Consider the following 26,181-nt stretch of genomic DNA (forward strand, 5'->3'; position numbering starts at 1 on the left):
CCCATGCTGGGAAGAGCTCCAAGAAGTGAGCTTAAAGTCAGCCTGACCCTGCACTTGAGCTAACTAGAGAGTTTAGGGCCAGACTTGGCCCCTAACACCTTCTGTAGGACAGGAGTTTCTGAGCCCAGAAGAAGGGACCCAGGCAAGAGTGAGGAAGTCTACAGCATCTCCTCAATTCTGGTCTTGTTTTGTCCCCTGCCATGGTGTTGGATGAATGTGGGAGGTGACTGACAGGGAGTTAGCAGGGGAATCCCTGGTATGGTTGCAGACAGGGATTAACCAAGTCTTGTTAATTCCACCTGCTCAGTTGGCCTCCCTCCTGTCTATGCTCACTGCCCCTTAACCCAGGCCTCATCAGTTCCTGCCAGGACTGGTACAGCAGATTTCAGCCCCACCAACTGCAACCAGAAGGATCTTTGTAAAATGTGTATTCCCCCATCCTCTCTCTCCTGCTTCAAGTCTTTGATGGCCCCCCATGGCCTACGCATCAAAACTCGCACTTCAAAACTGTCATTCAAGGCCCTTCCCAATCCTATTTCTGCCTACATCTCCCAACTCATCCCCTGATGCCCCAGAACTCCTTGCTGTAGTCATACCAGTCTTCTTACAACCCTGAATGTGTTAGGCATTTTCACGCATCCATGCTTGTGCACACACTGCTCCTGCTCTCTCATTCCGCCTCTAATTGTCCTACTCTTAACACATCCTCCAAGTTCTACATCTACTACCCACTCTACATGAAGCCCACACTCCAGCTATGTCCCACCCTGGAACCCTTCCCCAGGATTGGTAGACTTGGATACGTTTAGCCAGGGAATTTTTCAACTCTCTCCATGTGCCTGGAGTCCAGAGGAATATTGAGGATGTTTAGAATAGGGAAATAAGTGGAAGAGGAAGTCCAAAGTCCTCCTGCATTCCTCAGTGATAAGAGCTGGAGGGAGCTGCCCTGGCCCTGGCCCTCAAAGGGCAAGGTTGACCAGATGGTCCAGGGCAAGACTGAGGAAAACGATTGATGTAGTCCAGACCAGTGGTCAGAGACTTAGGTCCCATCTGGGAATGTGCGTTTGCTGGGTGACCTCAGGTCCCTCTTTGGATCTCTATTTCCTTTACTCCTTTCCAGATGGGGCCCAGTGTCAAATTAAATTGTGACAGAGATGGAGCTCATCTTTCAGACCACCCCCACTTTATCCAGAGATAACCCCAGGATCCTGGGTTACCCTGGGGGCTGCTGTACCCACCCATCCCTCCTCTCAAAACTGTCTTTCAGGAAGGGCTCTGTGGCTATGCTGCTGGAAGAGCAGGGATGGCTAGATAAATGACCCAACATACTTCTACCTCAGAGAGTGGCAGGCAGAAGCTGCCAGGAACCCTAGGTGCCCATGGTGATTGGAAAAGAAATATCTCTTGGCAAACCGCATGGCCATAGCCCTGGCTTAAGAGAGCCCAGAAAGTGAGGTCATACATGGTCCTGTCCTCAGACCACAGGCTGGACACTTTTGGTTATAGTAACAGAAAACTCAACAGGCTCAAGTCATAAAGAAAGGTCTTGGCTCCTGGAGCTGGAAGCAGGGCTGGTTTCAGGCATGGCTGCATTCAGGGGCTCAGACAATGTTAAGAGGACCTGGTTTTTCTCCATCTCTCCATTCTGCCTTCAGCTGTGTGGCCTTCATCATTGTGTTCCACTTATCAACAAGAAGACAGCAAAGGCTCCAGCCCCTGCATCCTTTGAGCTTTCCAGTCCAGTGGAAAAAAGCAAATCCACTTGCCTAATAGCTTAATCAAAAGTCCCAGGAGTGAGCCTCCTAGCTCTGAGTATCCTGACCTGGGCCATGTGCCAGGCACTGTGGCCAGGAATGCTCTGAATGACTTAAGTCTTGGTCACATGTCAATCCTCTGGAAGAGGATTCATCAGAACCCTATGAACTAGGAGTAGGGAAGGAGATGGTGTCCCAGACAGAGATGAGGACATGGCACCAGAGGAGAGTAAAGGATGGTTGGAAGGCAGAAACAACAGATGTCCACTACCATGCATCCTGATTTCATGCTGTGGTGTGATGGGAGTTGAAAATGGGCAGGAGAATCAGGAGAGGCTGGGAAGGGTACAGAAAGCAGAAAGAACCCTGTTGCTGGGACAACAAAGCTGGAAAGGTACCTTGGGGAGAAACAAGATAGAACAGTGGTAGGACACAAGTTGGGTTGTCCAGTCCCTAGGTTCCTCTTTCAGAGGTCACCTCTGAGATCCATTTGGCCACCCTTCCCTCCATACCTGAGGATGAGCCAGACACATATCCCTTAAGACAGAGTGTCTTGAGCGTCTCAGCTTGAGTAACCCTTATGTGAAAAAGGGGAAGCACATGACCCCAGAAAGGAACCACAAGCACAAAGTTTCCTTTGAGATCTCATATCTTTTCTTTTAACAGTTATACAAATAACTACATCCTGTTCCATAATGGATCCCTGTTACTTTCAATATGCCAAGTTTTAAATGACTTATCAGCTAATGTCTTTACTACAATTGGCTGGTAAAGTTAAAGGTCCAAGATGGAACCCATGTTCACTGTGTGGCTTCCAGGCTAATGGCACATGGACAGGTAGGGTCTGGAAGCCAGGGAGGTCTGAGAGGTGTTCTAGACAAGGATGCCTTCCCTTGGACTTGGGCTAGGTCAGCCATGGTGCTAGCTGCATATGGGAAAGTAGGACTACATGTGACCTCTGAAACAGTGAAGCTCCACCAAGACTTCAACAGGAATGAAAGAGCTGTTGAATGGAAGGGACTCAACTGTGTGTCCTATTAGTCACTGAGTTGTCCAGCCTCAGCTCAGATGCCTCTCCTTCGACAGCAGTGGAGTGCTCACTGCTATCTGGGATGCAGACAGAGGCTGGAAAATGCAGCCAGACTCCTGGATTCCTTCCAGGCCTGCCCCCAGGAACCAGAGGCCAGGATCTAATGCCCCATGACAAGGTAGCACTAGCTGGTCCCCACTCATCCAGGGAGACTGAGGCAGGGACAGAGGACTCCCAAGCCACACTGGAGAGTGGTAGAGTCCAGTGAGCCAGCTCAGGGCTCTAAAGAGAGGCCCTCTCACCTTTGTCTACAAAGAAACAAAGTTATTACAGCTGCAGCACCGTTGGGGGAGCCACCAAGAAGCCATTGCAGGGTCCTTAAGACAGACCCAGCTTTGGGGACAATGGACAACAGTTTGGGATCAGATCCAGGTCAGGGAAAGGGCTCAGCCTGGAGCTAGGATTGGGATTCAGTCTGGGCTTGGGATTGCTGATCGGTGTGGAACTTGGATCTCCTCCAGGGTGAAAGCAGGTTCAGCCCAGGGACTGGGCCCTGCTTGGCCCCATGCTCCTGGAGTCAGTGGATGAGAGGCGGGTTGTGGATAAGGCTAATGGGCCCCTTTCTGTCTCTGTCACACAGGGTGGCCGAGCAGCCCAGCTTCAGCAGGAGTGTGACTATCTGCAGATGATTGAGGTGCAGCACCAGCAGTGCCTGGAGGAGGCCCAGCTGGAGAATGAGACCACAGGTGAGGCTGCCTTGGGAAGAGAGGTATTGCAGACCCCTGCGGAGCCAACTCTGCCTTTGGGTGTCCCTATCCTTCTTCTCCAGGAAGAGTGGAGATGATGTCCGTGGCTGCCAACCCACCCAGGATGGGAGGGAGAAACTGAGGCCAAGCTCCTTCTTCCCAACGTTAGGCTCTGCCACCATGACACCTAGTGGACCGATAGTGACACCCCCCCCCCCGAGACAGGCCCCTAGGCACACATGGGTACACACACTGGCCTCCCCACCCCAACCCACCCTTAGCAGGCCAGAGGAACTGTCAGCTCATTCTCCAGCTGATTAGACAAGTAAAGGGCAGCCCCAGAGGCTGAGCACATTGGGGCCCCCCCTGCTCCTCCTCTGGGGCTCTGGGAGGGCTCCAGCCTGGCAGTGGTGAAACCCAGTGGCCCAGACCTGATGGCAGGCCCTCAGGATAGATAAGAGCACCCTCTACTTGGCTCAGCAGCCCAGGGTGAGAATGGGAGAAATTCCTTGGAAAGCTGCCACTTGAGCCAGACTTGGGTGTGTAGGCTTGGAGAAGCAGAGAGGCTGGGAAGGTGGGAGGCACCGAGGCAGATTGCCTGCACGGAGTTGGAGGTAGTGTCAGGCTCAAGGCTCATGGAGGGGTAGGGAGGGCGGGCACGTCAGGGCTGGAGGTGGTGAGGTTGCTGTGCCTGCTCTGGCCACCATCCGAGGTCATCTCCCCAGGCTGAGCTTATGGTTATGTAACAGCCTTGCTTGGGAGCAGGGAGCATCTTCACGTCTTCCTGGCTCCCTGGCTCCCCTGCCACCTCTCTGAGGCTGCAGTTATGTAATCCTTCCTGGGTCCTTCCTTCTCGGCCCTGATGGCCAGGCGTTCTGCCCCCTGCAGAACCATGAGTGAGAATGTGTAGCCTCAGCATGGGCTAGGCCTCCCCTGGATCTCAAGGCAGGACAGCCCCCCTGTCTCCTAGGGCCCCGAGACTGAGGTCTGGGTCAAGGGATGGCTGGACTTGCCCACTACCTATGTGTCCTACCCCACCCTGCCAGGGCAGAGAGGCAGGACCAGGCTGCAGACAGGCCTTGGCAGGCCCCAATGGCAGGATCATGGGCAGCCCCGAGAGTCCCAGACCCTGAATCTAGGCCTCACTGCAGCGCCTCCTAGGCCCCAGGGGCAGGCCACCCTCGTGATCCAGATGAGCTCATTGCTGGCACAGGGTGCCTGTTGGGTGCCAATGCCCTGTCACCAGGTAGCTGGCCTGGGATCCAGAGGAGGACGGGCATGGATCGTGGGCCATGGGTCTTCCCATGACCTTGCGTGGGCTCTGTGCATGTTTGTGCACATCCAGGTGTGCGCTCCTGGCCCATGTCTGTGTCTGAGCTTCTGGGGTCTGTAGCTCTGTGTCTGACTCTGAGTGTCTTTGTGAGCCAGGGGCACATGTCTATTTAAGCCTGGACACACCTAGACGTGTCTGCCTGGTGTTCTGTGTCTCTGTGTGTGTCACTTTGTGAGAGTGTCTATCAGTGTGAATGTCTATGATATGCCCAGACATTTCTGTCTCTATGCACATATGTCTCTGTGAATTGTGTGTCTCTCTGTGCCTGTGTTTGCTGTGTCTGTGGTCTTTCTGCTTCCATGTAAATACCCGTATGTATGTTTGCATGTGTGTCTGGTGTTCCATGTGCCTGGGAGTTCATGTCAGTGTATGTGTCTCTGTGTGCACACAAGTTCTATAAAATGATATGGCAGGGGTCCCACCCACCCTGCCTCACCATCCCTCACCCCAGGCTGAGTTGGGCTTCCTTTTTGAGGTCACAGCCCCTGATGGGCACACACAGCCAGACTGGGCCCTGTATTTCTGTGGGCCTGGCGACACATGCAATGGGGCCTATGGGGCCTCCCTGGGGCAGGCACACAGAGAATCTCCCAGGGCCCAGCCCAGGACAACAAGCTGTTCCAGGACAACAAGCCATTCCAGGTACCAAGTATTATCATGGCTGCCACCCCCTCCACTGCTTCCCCAACCCTGCTGCCTCAGCAAACCAGCTCTATCCTGCCTCCTGCAGGAAGCTTCCCTGACCATGTTCCCCAGACTGGCCTCTCTTCCCTGGCTCCCCTGCCCTCTGGCCCATCACCAGTTCACAGCCCAGCCTTGGTCATGCTGAGATTCCTTGAGGCCAAGTGTGGCCTCCCCAAGGGCAGGGCCCATTCTCCCTCTTCTGTCCCACCTCTGGTGAAGCTGAACTCAGGTATAGAGACCCAGCTCCAAATCTACTCCCTGACCTGTGCTGGCAGCTCACGATTCGGAGAGCTCAAAGTCTGGCAGGGACCCAGACACAATAGTTGGCCTACAAAACAGGGAGTGTCTAGTTCTGTCAGAGAGGAGTAAACAAAGTCCAGCACCAGCAAAATTCCCAGAGAATCAACATCAAGCCCATCAGATCACGAGGAGAGCACGAGGAGAAATGACTAGACTGCACCACTCACCAGCAATGTGACCTTGGGCTAGCTGCCGAGTGACGCTGTGCCTCAGTGTCCTCATCTGTGAAATGGAAGGATTAAATAAGTTATTCATTTAAAGAAGTTAGAACAGTGTCTGGCACATACAAAGGCTACTAAGTGTCTGCTGATATTATTAACCAAGTCTTAAACCACAAGCAGGATTTGACTGGCCTGAAAGGCCTCTATGTGGCCTCCAGAGAGGCTGGCACAGGAATAGAAGAAGGACCAACAGCCAGAGTGAGGCCACAGGAGCCCCCAGGATAGATTGGGGTGAAAGCGGTTGGGGTCCCTGAGAAAGGGAGGCTGTACTCTCTGGCCACGCCCTGTGGATTCAGGTGTCCTCCTCGGCCTTCAGCAGCAGGTGCCACCTGACTGCTACAGCCCCAGAAGGTACCTCTACACCTGCTGCCACCCACACCAGCAGAGTCCCAAGGCTCTTCTCCAGGTGGGGACATTCCTCCACCTCCTCTTCCCAGGCCCCCTTCTTGGGAACTCGTGAACCTTCGGACCTGGGCTGGGTTGGGCTTGGCCCAGCTGGCGTTGACTTTGGCTCAGGGGTTGGGTTTCCTGAACAAATCTATGAGACTGGCAGGATTGCAAAGAGACAATTAAGCCTCCCTCGGGGGAGGGGGTCCAGAGTAGTCCTAGTCCTTCAGGAGCGCATAGCTCCTGAACAGGCAAAACCATGGAATTTGAATCTGCCTGTTAAAGCAGACCCCTAGAGAGCACTGTGCACCCTTCACCAGCAGGCCCTGCAAAGCTAGGGCTATATGGTGGGGCACACAGTCTGTGATTCAGGATTTTCTCTGAACTCACTCCCTGATACACACACCCCCATCATAATTCACAATTTGACTGAGTTGGAAGTTTTTGTGTTTTTTTGTTAATTTTGTAAAGACTCCTCAAGAACCAGCTGTACCCTAATATGCTCACCATCCCATTGTACCCAATACCTCCTTTTTATAACAAACATTTCCTATTGTCTCCTTTACTATCACAAAATGAAATTCAGGACACACATGTATTCATTTTTGTAAAAAATGACGTTCTTGCTGTAATGTAAAAGGAAAATAAAAAGGAAAGTAATTTATAATAAAATACTGTGTACGTGTTCAGTCGTGATCACACTAAAAGATAAGATGTAGTCTGAAGGTTGCACCTATAAATATAAATTCTGGGAATGTGAGAGTTATAAATGCAGATTGTTATATACGGGTGGTTGTATCCATGACTCAAACATCACGGGCAGCATTGCTGTAGGTAATATGATTTTCCAAAACGTTGAACAACTCTTAGTAAAGTTCAGAACAAAACAAAGTACAGTCTTCTCTCTTCTTTACTCAGTGGTTGCATTCCTGGGAAATTCCATGTACGTTAAACCTGCTCAATAAGTACCTTGTGAATATATGTAAAATGGTGTAAGAGTCTAGGCTCTGGTCATTACAAAAGGTTTCATCTACACAAGTGCCCAGTGGCTCATCTGAAAACCATGCGGAACGTGAGACAATCGTAAGTGTACAGGACCATCCAGGTGGCCTGCCTGGCATCCCTGGTGCTTGCCCATCAAATGCCAAGTGAGGTCCCCCAATCACTATAATAAACAAAACCCCTACCCGCGCTTGAAACACCTCCAGGGGGAGCTCCATCCCTCGCTGAGGACCATGGAGCTATATTCATGCCTTCTTCCCCCTCTCTGTCAGGACAGGACCCCTACAGCCTGGGCAGGGCTTTGCCTCCCCTCTCAGACTGGAGGCTCCTCTAGGTGGGAGCCTGGCAGGAGGAGAAAGAGAGTGGGTGCCTGTAAGGTCCAGCCCCACGCTGGAGGCGCCTGGTGACCATGCTGACCATGTGTCCTCTGTCTTCACTGGACAGGCTGCAGCAAGATGTGGGACAACCTCACCTGCTGGCCAGCCACCCCTCGGGGCCAGGTGGTCGTCTTGGCATGCCCCCTCATCTTTAAGCTCTTCTCCCCCATTCAAGGTAAGAGCTCTGGGTTGAACAGAGGGAGCTGGGGTGGTGTGCATGGGGCTGGCTGGAGTGGGGACTCACCTCTCAAGGAAGTGAGATGACAGAGGAAGGTGGTCAGGGGGGCTGGAGCAATCTGGGGGTTCCCCGGCAGAGGAGGCGATGGCGCTGGATCTTTGAAAGACTCGTGGGATTTGATTAGCTCTTCACATAAAGATAAGCATGTGGGAAGGGCTCACTAAATATTAGCTCAACAATTGATAACCGATTGACTGACAGGTGCCTGATTAAATTATGACTCCCGTGTTCCTGTTGTCATGGCTGGTCGTGATTCAGTCCTTTGCTGCCTGGTGCCAATGACCTTTCAGGCTTCGCGAAATCACCACACGGCTTTGCTTACACACTTGACATGTTCTGCTTAAATGAGTGTGCACATATGAGGTAGAAAAGAAAAGAGGAGCCACTTTAGGAAGGGGGCTTTCTTGTTATTGAGTCATTAAAAAGGCTTACGAGGTATACTTGGTCATTCTCTCAGTGAATGAAGCACCTACTAGTATGCCAGGCACCAGGCCAGATGAGCATTGCAGGGAGGGGGACAAAAGAGCCACCGTGTCTGCTCCCGGAAGCTAGCGTTCCAGATGGAGAGACATTTAGTAAGGAAACAAACACATGCATCGTTAGTGATAAGTGCTGGGAGAGAGAATAAGGCAGGTGCTCACAAATGTCCCCCTGAAGAGGTGGTACTTACCACGCTCTGAGAACTGGGAGGTGAGAAGGAGCCACTGGGAGGAGATCCTGGGTCAGGGGATAATCGAGGGAGAAAATCAACAGCCCGTGGAATAAGCATAAGGAAACTCAGTGAGGGCCCGTGTGGCTGGAGCAGAGAAAGCACGGGGAAGGGGATGAGGAAAGAGACCGGTGGGTGCAGGACTGAGGTAAGAACTTGGGTTTTTCCCAAGTCCAGTGAGAAGCCACTGGGGGTTTAAGCAGGGGACTGACACAGTCTGATTTAGGTTGTTAACGGATAACTCTGTTCCTGTGAGAAGGAAGGATTCTAGAAGCATACATGGGAAGACTTAGTCACAAGGCAGGTGAGAGACGATGGTGGCTTGAATTCAGGTAGACAGAGTGGTGGAGGAGGAAGTGGGGGACTTGTTTATGGAGGGAGTGGGAGCGGGGAATCAAGCATGTTCCCCCAGCTGGAGGCTTAATGAGCTGGGGAGAGAAAAGAGCTGGACTGGAGTAGGAGGATCAAGGCAGAAGCAGGACCTAGATAAGTATTCAGAGGTGAACAGAATGACACTTCAGCGTCCCCACTCCAGGTGACCTTTCCCTCCCTGGACCCCACTTTCCCTGTTTGTTAAGTGGGAGTGGGAGGTAGACCAAATGGTCTCTTCGGGTGGGCCAGCTTTGCCCCCAGTGCTCAGGGTTGTGACCTCAGTGGTGAAGGACCGCCCTTGAAGCCCTCCTGAGGAATGTGGGAGCAGTCAGCCTGCCCACGCCTGCCTCGCCCACCCCCTCCCCACCCCCCAGCGCCGGGGCAGGTTGGAGACACGCTCCTCCCAAGGTCTCAGCACCTTCCCTCAGCAGAGCTGGCAGCCAGCCTCCCCTCAGATCCCTGGACGAGCCTGCTAATTGCCTTCCTGCCTGGTACTCTGCTAATTGCATTCTTCCCCATGGCTCTTCCTTCTGTGCCTGTTGGAATGTGTCAAGGCAACCCCTTCACTTGAGAACCTGGACTTCGGCCCACCATCTGGCTAACACTGAGGCTGTTGGCCTCAATGGGGTCCATAGGGTGCCTCTGTGCAGATGAGAAAAAGGCAGCCCCTCCTCAGGCGGAGCGGACCTCTCACCAGATCCCCTGCCTAGATGCAAGCTGAAAATGGTCAGCTGGAGCCCTCATCATCCATCAGCAAAGGCCACTGTGCAGTGAACAACCCGCACAGTTATACTCACTCAGCGGGCCTAGTCTCTAAAAATGATGGAGAGAAATAGAAGACTGTGGTTAGGGGCTGAAACATGGAAAGAGGGTGTTTTCCTGAGCACTGGATGAAGTAGGTGTGAGCAACTGACCTTAAATTCCAAAGAGGGAAGTTTGCAAGTGCAGGGTAGAGATGATGCCAACCCCACTCCTGCCCCTTTGGGTAACAGGACTGGGGAAGGAGTGTCTCCTAGGAAGAACCCTGGTTCTACAGAGAAAACTGAAGAAAACTTGTAGAAGATACAAATTGTGGAGGAGTAGAAAAAAGTCATCTACCCTGGCTGGTTAAAATACCTGGAAGAGGAGGGTCAGCCAGGCAAGGGAATGTTCATTAAGGTACCAAAAGTTCACGGTGGCCTATTTCTTTAATTCATATCTTTCACCTGTGTGTTTTATCTTCAAATATTTGAAGACACTTTTTAGAATAAAAAATGGGATAGTTATTTTCGTTGCGAGAACTCCACATACAGCCTGTGTTAACCATGTCTGTGGGGTCAGTGGAATAGCCCCTCTCCCCAACACCTGCAGCATGACTACACAAATAAGAAAGTCTTGATGCCAACCTAAGACGTTTGCCCTTGCTGGCTGGGATGGGGCTCCATGGAAGGGATTTCATCAGGAGAGAGCCATGGACAGGCTGGGTGTTAGAACAATCTCTCCACCTGTCTCAGTGCGGGAAGCCAGTTGGAGGGGGCAGGAAAGCAGGGACACCCATCAGGAGTCTCCTCCCGGACCCAGGGGAGATAAGATGGTGGTGGTGTTGAGGAAAGAGAGGCTGGGACAGGACTGGTGACTGATGGGGGAGAGGAGAGAGGAGAGTGGGGAGAGAATGATTCCCCAGTTTCTGGCTCCGGTCACTGAGTGGTGCTTTTCAGAAGATGGAGAACCCTGGGGGGTAGCAGGAGCTGTGACTGCTTTTTAAGATGTGTGGAGTGGGAAGACATAGGGAGAATATAAGGTGTCCCTCCCAGCACAGGGTTAAAGTCCCTTGCCCCTGCCTCCTGCCCTTCATATCCCCATCTACAGACACAGAGCCTGCTGGTTCCCAGGCCCAGACTCTTGGCTGCTTCCTGGGGTCCCATGGTGACTGCCTTTGGGATCTCCTCAAGAGCAGCTCTCTTTGAGGTCTGGGCCACAGTCCCAGGGCTTTCAAAGAGGCCGCCCAGCCTTTAAGATGACCCACTATCCGCTCTTCCCCCTCACCATCTAGGGCAGCCAGGGCTCTGGGGGATGGGGTGCTCTTTAGCCACGGCTGGGAGTCCAGAAAGATCTGGAGTCAGGCTGATCTGGTGTGCATCCCAGGCCTGCAGCTTCCTTGCTATGTGACCACGGGCAAGTCACTTAAACTCTCTTAGTCTGGGGAGCCCCATCTTCTAGTGGGACTAATGATAACTCCTGAACCCTAGCCTTAACACATGAATGTTTGCCCCCCTACCACACACTCACACACGCATGAGCTGCTGTGTACATGCCGATGAGTCACCCAGCTTGCTAGGGTAATTCGTGATGATACCAGGTGTCCACTTTGTCACTGGGCCTAGCCTTATCTAGTCCTGGTCCCTCTGGCAATAGGGAGCCCAAAGCTTTACTGTCCCAGCTTCAAGGCTGGTTGATTTTGGCCTTATCCCTCTTTTCTACTTGCCCAAGCCTGGTGGGAGGAAATCCCCAAAAGAATTAGATTGTGGGTGGAAGGCCCAGCCCCAGGGTCCGCAGTGAGCTCTTTAGAACTAGGGCTGAGGCGGGCCCTGCAGTTTGATGAGGGGTGGGGTTGAAGGCTCCTTCTGACCAGGCCGACCTCTGGCTGCAATGGTGGGAAGCTGAGAGGGTTGAATAGGGGCAGCTGAAGACTTTCCTCTTGTACTGGGAGCTTCTCACAACAGTGGAGTTGGAAGGCCTGGGCAGGAAAGTGGCTGCCAAGGCAGGAAACTGGCCTAGCCCAATGCACCTTCCTCAGCAAAGTCCTTCCTGTCCTCTCCAGGCCTCACAGTAGATATAGACCCAGCCCACAGCCGCTCCACCCTGGCTGTCTCTCTCCCACCCCAGCTGTCCCTCAGCTCCTTATCCATAAAGTAGGGTGATAAGACCTCTTTCAAAGGGTTGCCAGGAGGATTTACAGAAACAGTGAATATGGAATCACCTGGTATATTCCAGGCATACAGCAACATTTGGAAATATTAAACACACATGCACAGTGACCCTCTCTGAGCTCACAGGACAGCTTGACCCCTCTCGCAGCTCTGTACCTGGACACCAAAACAAGGCCCCGGGTCACCTCAGTGCAGATGAGGGCAAAGCTTACCTGGGAAGACTCTGCAGACCAGACCAGCTCTACCCTGTCCTCTCTGTGTGTTTGCGGGCAAGTGGACAACCTCTTGGGGCCTCCACTTCTCAGCTTTGAAATGGGGTTACATTCCTCATCGGATGATTTGTGCACAGCACCGACCCATGGTACATTCTCAGAACTTGTCGTTGTGATGAAGCTGATGATGGTAGTGATGATACTAGTGATGAATGTGTCCTGGAATGTGGGGGACCCATTGTCCATTCACCCCCTCCCCTCCCTCTTGGGGGAGAGGCTACCTCCCCAAGGACTGGAGAATGGGACGCCTTGGTGGTACCCTCACTTCACATGCCCCCTTAGCAGTCCTGTCCCTTTGCTGCAACCTTGAGCCTCCCAGGACGGTGGAGAATACAGCTGCCCTGGAGCCGCAGCCTCACCTTGCTCCAGCACCCCCATCCCACAGTGCTGCGCTACTTCATTCCCCTCTCCCACGCCTTTGCCCGGGCAGGTTCCCCTGCTGGGAACTCCCTGCTTCTCCATTTATGAGCATCTCAGGTCTAAGCCCTTATCAATTGTCCTCCAACCCCCACTCCACCCCCACCCTCACACCTTTGGTCCCTCTCCAGCCACACACCTGAGCCCCACCAGGTGTGGGAGGAAACCCAGCCCCACCTGCCCAGGCAGGCTGACCGAGGAGGACTGGGCAGGTAGGGCCCCAGCCCCAGCTGTGGCCCCATGACAAGGGTCAGCATTCAGCTCATGGCAAGGGTCAGAGATCCTTCTGATACAAGGATCCAGGCTGAGTCTGTGACAAGGATCAGAGTTTACATTGTACCTGGGGTCAGGTTCGTGACCAGGGATAGGGCTGAGCACAGGAATGTCTGCTCTGATTCTGCCACCTGTACGGGAGTGTCCCCTGCACCTTGAAGGGGCTTTCCCTACCCCAGGTGCCCCCATGGTGCTCTAGGTGTCTGGGTCAGGGCAGCTGGAGCCTGAAAGCATCAGGGGTTGGTGGGTATAGGGCTGAGTTCTCTGCCCTGTGCCAAGCACAGAGACAGCTAGGCCCCCATGGCCTACTCAGGCCAGCTCTGCTCCCAGCCTCAGCCTCTCTCCTCCCTGCCCCTGCCCTCCACCCAGGCCGCAACGTGAGCCGCAGCTGCACCGACGAGGGCTGGACACACCTGGAGCCTGGCCCCTACCCTGTTGCCTGTGGCTTGGATGACAAGGAATCGAGTTTGGATGAGGTGGGCCTCAGTGCACCCCCACCCCACCTGCAGAGCCCCTGGGCCTACCTAGGCTCTGTTCACCCTCTTCCACCAAGTGGGGAGGTTGCCATCTGTGTAGAGGCCAGGACTCCTGGGGTCTGCCCTCCCCAAGCCTCCCTCTCCAGGCCTGCATTTCTGGGGGCTCATCCCCTGACTCCCCCTGACAAGGTGCAGGAGGGGGCTTTCATGAGGATGACACACAGGAGGGGGTCCCCACAGCAGCAAAAGTTGAAGCAGCACCCCAAGGCTGGGCCTCCCTACTGCTTCATGGGAGCCTTGCTCCAGGCCTGGAGGTGGCAGGGCAGGCAGATACCATCACCCCTGTCATATCCAGAGGGAAAACTGAGGTGCGGCTCCTGGAAGCATCCTGTCTCAGATACCCAACAGCCAGTCAGGGACAGGGATAAGAACAGGACATGTTGTTCTCAGTCCCAGGACAGGGATGTGCCCATGGAGCGGGTAAAGCATAGGTGTTCTCTATAAAGATTTGGGGATCCAGGTAGGGACATTTATGGGGAGGCTAGAGTATAACTGGAGTCCTCCACTAGGGCCCCTCACTGCTTTGGAGTACAGACACATATGTGTGTGTGTCTGTCTGTGATGACACCTGTCCCCAGAAACCCTTCTCAGACAGGGCTTTCACTCCTCCAAGGGGATAGCAATTCCCTCAGAGGCCTTCAAAGCCCACTAGAGCCTCAGGCCCTAGTTCCCCTAAATCCTTCTTAACGACTTGTCCCTACTCGGGTAGGGTGCAGACAGTGGAGAGGAAGGAGGGACTTGCCCAGTGACTGTCACTCTGCATGTGTGTCCATTGGGAGAGGGGGCCAAGCAAGAAGCCCTTGGCACCCAGTTTTGTCCTAGCTCCCCAGAAAGGCCAGAGTGCCCTCATCCTGCTGGCCCCAGCCTAGGACAGCCCCAAAAGGGAAGTTAGCCCAGTGTCTTCTTTAACATTCTGCATTGCCCATGGGCCTCCCCTCTCCACACAGAGAGAGGGCCTCATTCATGGTTGGGGGTGAGTCTGAAGGACAAGCAGTCTCAGCCTCCTAGCGGGCTAAGCCTAGAAGCACAGAAGGGGTGCTGGACACATGGCTGAAGAATGAACATATGAACCACTGGAATGTGTGAGGTCCCAGTTTTTCCCTCACTGACGTGTCCATCATGAAGCAGCAGAGAGGGAGTGAATTCAACACTGCCCCCACCCTGGGACACAGTCCTGTGCTGTCCATGGAAACTGGCGTACTTGCGGGTCAGGGAATTGAAGGGCGCTGCTCAGCTGCTCTTGGAAGCCTGGACCTCAGCCTCCTCATCTGCCAAGGCAGGGATGGTCAGGCAGAGTGCATAGGGCACCCCGCCCCCACCAACACCCACCAGGTGAGCGCACCCCATCCCCACCCAAGATCATTGCCCACCTCCCTCTAGCAGCAGCAGACAATGTTCTACAATTCTGTGAAGACCGGCTACACCATCGGCTACAGCCTGTCCCTCGCCACCCTTCTGGTCGCCACGGCTATCTTGAGCCTGTTCAGGTGAGGCCCAGCCCGGGCAACAGGCCTCAAAGCAGACCTGGCAAGTGCCATGCCCATGGTCGAACCCAGCCTGGCCCAGGCATCCCTGCCCCCTTCCATGGTTGCCCCCCAGGCAGCACACAGTCCCCACCCAGCCCCTCAGCCAGGCCAGCCTCCCCTGGAGATGGCAGGTAGCCGAGGTGTGCCATCAGTTGCAGTCTAGTTGCCCAGAGGATGGTCCTGCACCTGGGGACAGAGCAGCAGAGGGTGGGGCCTGCATCCTGGAATGAGGCACCTGGGGCTGGGCTGAGGCACGTGGATGCCTAGCCACACAGGAGGATGCGGTAGCTGGGGTGGGACCCACACTTTGGGATGGGACCCCTCTTGATGAGGGGCCTGCACTCTGGAGGCCATGTGCTCCCTCATCCCCTCTTGCTCAGAGCACAGAACAGTATTGGCTGGGGTGCGGGTCCAAGGCCCCTTCAGCCTCCCAGATCTGCACCCCCAATGCAGGAAGCTCCACTGCACGCGGAACTACATCCACATGCACCTCTTCATATCCTTCATCCTGAGGGCTGCTGCTGTCTTCATCAAAGACCTGGCCCTCTTCGACAGCAGGGAGTTGGACCATTGCTCCGAGGGCTCGGTGAGGACCTCCGTCCTGGCCCACCTCCCTCAGTCTCACCTTCATCTTTAATCACCTGAATCTCCTCTTTTCCCCTTCTCTCCCTCTTCTTCCTCCTCCTCCTGCCTCCCCCTTCCCCTCTTCTCTCTCTCTCTCTCAGTTCAAGGATGGCCAAATCCCCACCTAAGCCTACCTGACAGCTCCTCAAATCTCACTCCCCTTCCAGCAACAGGAGATGTTGCTTGGCCATCTGGGAGCTCACAGACCTGCCCCACCAATGAGAAATACAGGTGGAAATGGGACATTTCATGACCACAGCCCAGGACCCCTGTCTCACCTACCTCTGTTGCTAAGTTCCTATGTGAGCTTGGGGAAACCCCCTGCCCCAGTTTCCCCATCTGTGCAGGGACTTCCAGTTTCCTTCTAACTCTGCCCTCTGCCATCTGTATACCCAGGGCTCTGCTCACCATGCTACCCATCCTACTCCCCACCCCCTTCCCTTGCCAGCTGGAGTTGGTCCAAACACATGCAGCCCTCCTCTGCTGTTCTTCACCTGCCACCAGACCAGTTCTGGGCCTTCCTAGAAAAGAGAAGTTAAGGCAGTGTCTAAGGAATTTGTCACCATTCACTATGGAGTGCATTTCCAAGTAATCCTGAGCTAGGGCCCCCTCACTGAGTGCCCTCCAGCTAGGACAGAGAGGTTGAGACTAGCCCTGGCTCCAGTTCATTCCTTATGGTCAGTGGCTTCTTGCTTCATGAGTGACCCCAGAGGCAGTGCATTACAGCAGGGGTCAGCAGTATCTTCTCCCCAAAGAATGAACCTATGATGGTGGAATCTCAGGCATCTCAACAAGGGGGAGAGAAAACCCAGGGAACCCACCTTGGCCCTTCTCAGAGTTCTTCAGAGAATCCATCCCAGGAGCTGGGGGCCAAGTCTGACCCTTGCAGTATGAGCCACAGAGCCTGGGGAGCAGCCTGCAGCCCCCGGGGCCCTTGTTAAGGATAATTGTGGAGACTGGCTTCCTGATCCATTAGCAGCTCTGTGAAGCTACACTAAGGCAAGGAGAAAACACAGATAACTGTCCTGTTCATGAGCTGAGTTATTCTTGTTGCAAAGCAAGTGGGGGAAGGTGGGGGAAGCAAACACACCTGCAGCTGGAGGGACTGAAGAGCAACTTGAGGAAGGACTTTCCAATCATAGGGACGGGAGGCTGCTCTCTGCAAATGTCTCAAAGCCAAGGGCAAAGGAAGGAATGGTGGGAACCTGTATTCTGGGTCCAGGGGGAAGTGGAAGCTAGAAGGCTTCCTGGAGGAGGGTGGCTTTAAACTCTGGCTCACAGGCATCCAGGCTTGATCTGAAATGGGAGACCATTTCTGGCAGGGGACAGAGGACCCAGAAGACCTTTCAACCATGCTGGGTGGGCCACCCAGAGCCCCTTGGTTTCTACTCAGGGGTCTCCCTGTCTCCTCCATTGTCCTCGCCTGCTTGGGGAACCCATTCTTCCACTAGCTCCTCTGGCCCCCAGGAGGAATGGTGACTCCTCCCCTCTTTTCCTTTTCTTCATTTCTACTTCCCCTTCCTCTACCCTCTTCCTAGCCCAGTTTCTCTCCCTCACTTCCATCTGGGCCCCGCTCCACAGTCCCCAGCCCACTCCTCCACACATTCAGCAGACTCCTGCAAACTCAAGCAGGAATTCTCCCTCCTACCTCCTCCAGCTACCTTCCATCCTAATTGGAACAAGATGAATGAGTAGATGGGGATGGGTTTAAGTGGATGAGCAGCTTGGTGGGTGGCAGAGTAAACAGGTGCATGGATGGCTAAGTAGGCAAAAGGATAGATGGATAAAGTAAGGAAGATTGGACAGATGATGGGTAGAGGGATAGGAGGGTAGATAGGTGGATGGACTCATGAGTGGGTTTGGGGGGATGGATAGATAAATGGATAGATGGCTAGGTGCGCGGGCTGGTATGTGAATGGAGAGATAGATAGGTGAGTGGGAAAATGGATGGATAGATGGGAAGATGAAAAGATGAAGAATGGATGCGTGGATGTTAGATGGATAGATGGGTCAGTGGGTAGTGGATGTCTAGTGGGTGGGTGGGTAAATAAATGGATGAATGGATAGGTGGTGGGTGGATGTAGATGGGAAGATGGATAGATGATGAGTTGATCAGTGGATAATTAACGTCACCAGCATATCCCTAATGCATCAGATGATCTAAAATAAGGAAAAATGTGGAAACCATTGAGTATGTTTTAAAGGGGATAATGCAAAACAACAAAGAAATTAAGTTGGCTGTACTGCAAGTGTGTTTGTCCCCCCAGAGAAAGGTGTGCTAGTCCCATTGAGCCCCTTCTTTGCTCCTCCCCCTGCAGGTGGGCTGTAAGGCAGCTGTGGTCTTATTCCAGTACTGTGTCATGGCCAACTTCTTCTGGCTACTGGTAGAAGGCCTCTACCTGCACACCCTGCTTGCCGTCTCCTTCTCTGAGCGGAAGTACTTCTGGGGGTACATACTCATCGGCTGGGGTATGGTACCAGGGAGGGCTGCCAGGCTGGGAACAGAGGGGACAGGGCCTAGGGAGCTCACTACGGGGAGGGTGCCAATCCAGAATGCTGTATTAGGTCTTGTTGCAAGGCTGCAGGTCCTCCTTGCCAGGATCTCAGTCAAGGGTTGGTAAAAGTCTCCCAAACGTCTGACCCTGGGATGGCAGCTGCACCTAGGACTGATCTGTTGGAAAGATTCTGTGAATGTCCTTCCTTTTCCCTTGTATCCCTGATACACACAGGGCCACTGCTAATCTATAGGGTGCCTCTATCAAAATTTGAAAAAGACTGTCCCTCTAGGTGGACACAACCCCTCAGGCATACAGCCACACGCCCTCAGTGGAGCATCTTTGCACAGTGAACAACCTGTGGAAGCATAGAAGGCAGCCCTGGAAACCTACCCTTTTTTTTCTTCCTCCCTCTTTCTGATTCTTTCTCCTAAACCTCTCCCTCATGCTCTCTACCCCTGCTTCCTCTGCCTCTCCTCTCTTTTGCTCTTCCTTTGTCCTGACAGGGGTGCCCAGCACATTCACCATGGTGTGGACCATCATCAGGATCCATTTTGAGGACTATGGGTGAGCTGTCACCCACCCCCTCCCCTTGGCTTCCATCACTTGGGGCAGATCCCCTGGGTGGGATGATGATGCCATCCAGACTTGGCAGGGGGACAAACCACAGCATGTGGTCCAGAGGGGGAGGGTGGGAGGGGACCTGGGCAGCAAGTGACTCTGGGCCCTTGGTCTCTAAAGATCTCGGGGGCAGAGCTAGGGACAACTGAGAGGACTGCTGACTCTCACTTTGGCTGAGGACAACTTCTCTCATTTTTCCCCACCATACTCTGCTCAGATGCTGGGACACTATCAACTCCCCATTGTGGTGGATCATAAAGGCCCCCATCCTCACCTCCATCTTGGTAAGGCCTCCTCCCACCTCTTGAAGATGGGGAAACTGAAGCCCAGATTGTGTAGGCAATTTGCCTCAGGTCACTCAGGAAATTAGTGTCTAGGTCAGAACTGAAACCTAGGCTTCCCAATGCCTAGTGCAGGACCGTCCCCCCTCCCATCCCACTAGTCCTCCTCTAGAGTAAATGGATTGGGAGACTTGGTCCTTAGGGATGTGAAGTAGAGTTCCTGGTTGACCTGTCCAAAGGGGGAGGAGCTGGGGGAGAGATAAGATGGAGGGGCAGCAGGACCGTGGGGAAGAAGACAGGCCATTAGCCCAGGGGACTGGACACCCAGCCTCCCTTCTCTGACTGCCTGACCTCGGGCCGCCTTCCCCTAGGTGAACTTCATCCTGTTTATTTGCATTATCCGAATCCTGGTTCAGAAACTGCGGCCCCCAGATATCGGGAAAAGTGACAGCAGCCCATTCCCGTGAGTGTGGGCCCGGTGCTCTGGTCCCCCAGTACCTCCATCTCCTCTCCCCAAATCATCCCACATCCCCTTGAAGTCCCCCCATCCTGAACTTCTGGAGTCACCAGAAAACCACATTGCTCTTGCCCACCTCTACTCCATGGCCCAGCTCAGTCCCCTGCCCCAGCCTCACCCTCACCAGGCTATCCTCAGTGTCCCACGTCTGCTTCTCCTGCACTCACTTGCCTAACAGCCTTCCCCAGTGCACATCTGCTGCCAAGCTGTGGAGCTTGAGAAGACAGAGATAACCTCTGTCTTGCTCATACTGTGTGCCCAGTCCCTGGTATGTGCCTGGGGAAGAAAAGGGGTGCAACACATGCACAGCAGATGAGTGCCCTGGGGCAGCCCCACTCTGCCAGTGAGACAGCCACGTTCAGGACTCGGTATTCCCAATAATAATGACATCTGCAGTTTACATACCAGGCATGTGCTAAGGGGTTTCCATTTTATCCACACAGTTCCCTTTTAAATTGTCCCCATTTTACAGAGAGGAAACTGACACACCCTCCCCTTTCAAGGGTTTGGGAACATATTGCCACATGGTGAGTGGGGAGAAGGGGACAGTGTCCGTGGGACAGTGGTCGTGCCCCTTGCTTAGAAAGATATGAGGGCTGATTCCTGTTGCTGGGAGAACTGGAGAAAGAGGCAGATTTCACGGAAGCAAAAAGGCTTGAAGGAAGAACTAAAGAAACGTGAAATTGTGGAAAGGGATGCTGTGAGAAGGGGAGTGGGGTCTGCATGTCTGCAGATGGGAACAAGAGATTGAGCATCAGTGCTGTGCAGACAAGACAAACCTGGGATGTCCCACAAGGGCCTTCCAGTCCTGGGATTGTAGAATGTCCTTGGCCTGGCTTCTCCTCGGGAAGTCTGTGCTGTGGTTCTAAGATTCCCGACTAGAATGTCACGAGCTGCTGGATTTACGATTCTATTCTGGAACCCTGTGATTCTCTCTGATGAGACTGACTTGCATTCCTGGTGTGACAGCATTCTCTCCTGCTGGGTGTGTAGGTGGAGCTTCCCTTCCTGTTTGAGAAAGGAAGGTCCTGGGGAGTCTGCAGTCTGTTGAGGGGCAGCACTTTGGGCCTATGCACCCTCATCCTCTTCTTTACCTGAGGGGCCTTATTTCCTCCAGTATATAATGGCTCCAAAGAGCTTGAAGCTGTGGCAAGGAGAGCTGGTCATGGCCAGGTCTGTGTGGGTGAGATGGAAAGGGAACAGCTGGCAGCAGGCAGAAGGGGTGGAGGGAGTTGGAGATGGAGCTCCCCATAGAGGGGCTGTCAGCTCCCACTCTCCACCTCCCCATAAGTCTTCAGTTTAAAGAAAGCTTCCATCTGTCAGCCTCAAGCATGTGGGATAAGTTTGCAGCCAAGGAGGGGTGGGCTGTGCTCAGGATCCTGGCATGTCTAGGAACCAGGTCCAGGAAGGAAGTGGGAGAGGCAAGACCAGCTCCTCTGCCCCCAGCTTGCTGTGGGGTCTCAGGCCCCAGGCTAGGCGTCCCTGAACTGACTGCCAAGGCAGGAGAAATTGGAGCAGGAACACCCCTCCCCCGCCCCCCGTCCCTGCCACCACCACCTCTCTCAGCCAGGGAACCATGGGCTCACACTGCCTGGACCAGCTATGAGGTCAGGTGGCTGGGAGGCCTGAACAAGGTTGAGCCCTGTGCCACAGGAGAGAGGCAAGCATTTAGAGTAAATGCTGATCCTACTCAGAGCACAAGGCTGGTGGAGGAAGGGCTGGTCCTTGAGAGCATTCTGGGAGTGTGCGCATTGGCAGCAGAGGGATGCAATCTCAAAGAAGATGGCAACTCCTGGAGAAGTGGATACAGCAGAAAAGCCAAAGACACAGGGCTCTACTGATTAACCCTGGGTCTTCCCTGGTGACCAAGCACAAATGGGCACCCACTGCCCTCCCAAGTGGCCTTGGGCATATGTGACCAGAACCCCAGTTAAAAGAACTTCCTTCCCAGGGTCCTCATTCCCAGCAGGAAATTGGTCTGTCATGGATGCACTGAACTTTATAGCACCCAAAGCCACTTCCAAGTTTGCAGTGGGTTCCCATTTCTGTAATTTGACTATGTTGAACATATATATACCCCATTATACAGACTGGGGAAACTGAGACAAGGAGAAAGGGAACCAGGCTTTCTTGTTGCCTCCCCATTAGCTGAAATCCCACTATGACCCATCATCCTCAGTGGCCTCTCCTTTGTACTCTCTTCCACAGAAGGGTGAAATTGGAGGGGGTTTCTTTCTCTCTCGGGCTTCCCTCTAGGCTAGGAGGGCTGGGGGCATGAGGGCAGAAACCCTGCAGATATCAGCACAATATTTAGGGGAGCCAACAGCCCATCCTCACACATCCTGGTCATTGTCTCTGTCTTCTGTGCCCCCAGCTGCCCCCATGCCAGGCCTATTGTATCCACACTGTGAACACACATACTCATGGGATGCCCCTCCCTGTCCCCAGGAGGCTGGCCAAGTCCACGCTCCTGCTGATCCCTCTGTTTGGAGTGCACTACATCATGTTCGCCTTCTTCCCTGACAACTTCAAAACTGAAGTGAAAATGATCTTTGAGCTCGTCGTGGGCTCTTTCCAGGTATAAACTGTTGACTCAAAGCTACATTCTTCTCTGGCCTTTAAGACAAGTCAGCCTGGGACCCTGGCCATTTCCCACTGGATTCCAATCTTTTCATTGATATTGTTAAGTATTGGTTAAGCACCTACTTCATGCTTAGCCCTTTCTTTAACCAGGGGAACACAGGGGCTGGGTCCAGGGGTGGGGTGGAGCTGGGAGCTTCTGGGGTCTGTCTACCTCACCTCTCTGTCCCCTTCCTCCCCAGGGATTTGTGGTGGCCATCCTCTACTGCTTCCTCAATGGTGAGGTAAGCCCCTCCCAGACCTTGGGGGTCAGGAAACAGAACCCCCAGGCCCAGAGTCCTGAAACACTGATGGGATATGTGCAGAGCAAGGATAGGTTAAGCCTCGCTACTCCAAGTATGGTCCTCAGACTAGCAGCAATGGTGTCACCTAGGACTTTGTTAAAAATGCAGATCTCTGGGACCACCCCAGACATGCTGACCTAGAATCTGCATTTTAACAAAACCCCAGAGGGAGGGGGATTCATGCACATCAGACTTTGAGAAGCATCTACTTAAATTGCTGTGTGCAGAGTGAGAGGGGAGAGGTGGGGGAAGCGAGTGAAAGCTGAGTTGCTGTGGAACCCTGGTTAAAAAGCACAAAAGTCCACCTGGATGAGCTCAAGTGAGCTGGAGGGCCAGGATGGGAAGAATCGGGATACAGTCATTCCCAGGCAGCATCCTTCGTCCTCCCTGGACTTCATTCTCTGCTCCTCTCTGCCTCCCATCTTTCCGCCCCCACCCCCCACCCCCATCTCCAAGGTCTTGATTTGAACCCGGCCCCAACAAGGTCCCAATACTGCACTGCCCAGGGCAGCATCTGGGTCTCTCAAGTTAGACTTCCCCAAGAGGATATGACTGGCTGTCTTAGTCTCTGCTTGGACAGCAGCTCAATCCGCAGTGGAGGAGGCTTCTGACCACCCTCTCCTCCTCTCCTAGGTGCAGGCGGAGCTGCGGCGGAAGTGGCGGCGCTGGCACCTGCAGGGCATCCTGGGCTGGAACCCCAAATACCAGCACCCGTCGGGAGTTAGCAACAGCGCCACGTGCAGCACGCAGGTCTCCATGCTGACCCGCGTCAGCCCGGGTGCGCGCCGCTCCTCCAGCTTCCAGGCCGAAGTCTCCCTGGTCTGACCGCCAGGTGCTCAGAGGCAGAAGGGGGCCCCTCCCACCCCCTTCCACCCACCCCGGCCAGTACCGGCGGCAGAAGCCTACCCGGGCGCGGCCAGCCCCAGCCCTGGGCTGGGAGGCTGCCCGGGCTCCCAGGCCACTCTCCGGACACTCCTAGAGAACGCAGCCCTCGCACCTGCCTGGAGCGTTTCTATGCAAGCAGGAGAGCTGGGAGGACGTGGGGTGGAACTCAGTCATCAGACTCCTCCTCCAGAGGCCCCCTCTACCAGTCAAGAGCAAGAAATCTGCATACTCTCATCCTGACTCCGCCCCCGGCATCTCTTCTGAAAAATCGGCGGAAAGCAATCGCCCATCCTCAAACAACTTTGGTGTTATCTGGGGGCAGAAAGGTCCTGCCCCAAAAGGTCACTCATCGCCACCACACCAAATAGTGCCTGAAATTCTACCATTGCTGTCAAGTTCCTTTGGTTTAAACACTGCCATTCAGGCATCATCTCTGAAGCAGCAGTAAATTTTCCCTGTGTCCTCATAAGTGCCAGCTTTTCAAGATGTGTGTTTCTATGCTTCAGGTAAATGCGGTTGTGATTTGGTGTTTTGGTTTGGGGAGGACGGCTATGTTTGTAGTCCCCACTGAAGCGGAGTGGTTCCAGCGTCAGTCTGGTAGCTGGGACAATACAACCCAGGCACTGAGGAACTCTGGGGCCTCTAGGAATTGAGAGGACTTCCACAAGAGAACACTGTGGCCTCAGACTAAGCCTACCTGTTCTCCAAGCCTCAGTGGCTTCGTCTGTCAAGTGGAATCAGTCGCACCCATCTTTATGGGCTGTGGAAGCAGCAGCCATGAAGACTGCCCTCCTTGGCTGCCCATCTATGTGTCAACTCCTGTAGATATGGCTGATGGGAAAGTGAAAGCACAGACTCTTAACTGCTACCTTTTATATACTGTAACCAGCCGACCCTGTTTGGTTATTTATATCACCACTGATATTATTATTGCCGTTATTCCTGTATCTCCATTCTCATCCCACCCTCCCTGGATTGTGGCTGAGGAGTCCTCCAACCCATGTATCTGTTTGCCAAGAGCATAGGGGTCGTGGCATCCTCTGTCTGCTCTTCACCCCTGTGGCCACACAGCTTCCTACCCACGCCTCCACCAGAAGATCCACTCAGGACTGCAACAGGCTTATGCAGCAATAAATGTTGGCTTGGATTGGCTTGGTTGCCTTGGTGGTTGATGTTCCCATGTGGCCTAAAATGGGGACCAGCTTCCAACTTGTAGCCGTCTCCCCCCACTCCAAGGAGGGATGGTCCAAAATATCACTGAAGCCAGATGCCACCACCCCTCTGGCTTTGGACAGGATTCCCACATTCCTTGTGAGGAGCACACAGTTCTGAGGGTCTTCAATTCACATCTTTTTGAGTGGTCTCTTCTCTCTTCTGAGTGTGATGAAGTTCAACCAGGTGCCCATTGTGTCCAGCAACCCCATAAATCTAGCCAAGAAGAAACCGTTATAGTCTTAGATCAATGCAAAACAGCTGACATAGCTGCCCGAGGTCCCAGAAGTGGTTAAGTGTGAGGCTTTCACAGGCTACAGTCATTCGTACAGATAAGGAGCAAACAGGTTATGAATTGACAATGTCACCGTGGCCCAGCCAAGAGTAGGGAGATAGAGGACAGCACAAATGTCACCCACACAAGCAAATGAGCAGAGACAATGTGATTAATAGAAAGATTTAGACACAGGCACTATGGTGAAGTAGATAATGTCAGTCAGCAAGAGGTGTCTCCAAAGCTGTTACCTGAGCTGACTTCCTTGGGTTCGACCTCCTGCACGCATGTAAGAAGGTTGCCTCCTGCTGCAGGAGAAGAGGGAGGCCAAATTGGTCAGAATGGTCTGGCAAAAGCTCAGATCTGACTGCAAGTCTCCTTCAAAGCTTGGTCCTACTCAGTACCATCCCAGGACCCATCACCAAATGATAATTCCAACCCAGTACCTTCGGCGGCCCGAGTCAGGGATGATCAGGCAAGGATAAGAGTGACTGTGAACCTGGGCAGAGGCAGCCCCAGGCAAATACACTCTGATCGGTCACCCAGCGTATCCAGGAGTGGCAGACTCTCTCCATCCAGATTCACACTCCATTCTCAGCCCTGTGCATGGTCAGTTGTAGGACCAAGAAGGAAGTGGTGCCCGTAGCCCTAACCTCAGACCTCCCCAGGCTTGCTGGAGAGAGCATTCTCAGCACTCTTCTTCCCCTCCCCCTGCCCAGACCAACACTGGTGACCACCAGTGGGGTGCTGTGGTGGAGAGCTGAGCTAGGATGTTGGCACTCCTGGGACTTGTCCATTCTTCCCTGACAGTCTCATATTGCGACCGCTCCAAGGCCTAGGGGATGATAGCTAGGGAGCAGGCAGTATGTCCATGCTTTCCCACCCAGCTTTCTCACTCTCTGGTTTACCTTCTCCCACTTCCTACTGAGTGCCCCTCTGAACTGGTTCCAGAGATCTTGTCCATCCCATACTCCTCAGTAAGGTCCAGAGGACCCAGCCCCAGTCTTTTAGTCCCATTTCTGCTTCAGACTTTCTTGGAGATCATGAGCAGGTCCCCGCCCTTCTCTGGATGTCAATTTCTCCCCCTGCACAATAGGGGATGGTGCTAGATGGCTTAGCTTAACTCCTGGCTAAGGCATAGCTAGCTAAAGAGGAAGGGGCTGCCCAGAGCCCTCTGCCACCCTCTCTGCCCTTTGAGCTCGGGGGAGGACAGAAGCTGGAGGGGTAACCCCAAATAGTCTGGGGGGATGAGGACTACAGAG

At 53.7% G+C, this 26,181-nt stretch overlaps 1 protein-coding gene across 2 annotated transcripts; it reads left to right on the forward strand.

The window, feature by feature from the left end:
- Positions 1-3,445: 3,445 nt before the first annotated feature.
- VIPR1 (vasoactive intestinal peptide receptor 1) lies at positions 3,446-24,585 on the forward strand. Of its 2 annotated transcripts, none has more exons than XM_008569830.1 (12): positions 3,446-3,530; positions 7,902-8,009; positions 13,394-13,500; positions 14,941-15,047; positions 15,540-15,672; positions 18,029-18,179; positions 18,712-18,772; positions 19,044-19,110; positions 19,479-19,570; positions 22,073-22,202; positions 22,447-22,488; positions 23,182-24,585. In XM_008569830.1, the coding sequence occupies exons 1-12, from the start codon at positions 3,470-3,472 to the stop codon at positions 23,371-23,373; spliced, it is 1,251 nt and encodes a 416-aa protein (XP_008568052.1). In that variant the 5' UTR covers positions 3,446-3,469; the 3' UTR covers positions 23,374-24,585. The 2 variants fall into 2 exon arrangements, with proteins under 2 accessions (XP_008568052.1, XP_008568053.1); XM_008569831.1 differs by having other exon boundaries at positions 14,944-15,047.
- Positions 24,586-26,181: the final 1,596 nt, after the last annotated feature.

This window comes from Galeopterus variegatus, unplaced genomic scaffold (assembly GCF_000696425.1).
Source record: "Galeopterus variegatus unplaced genomic scaffold, G_variegatus-3.0.2 Scaffold536, whole genome shotgun sequence".
In the NCBI taxonomy this organism is placed as follows: Eukaryota; Metazoa; Chordata; class Mammalia; order Dermoptera; family Cynocephalidae; genus Galeopterus; species Galeopterus variegatus.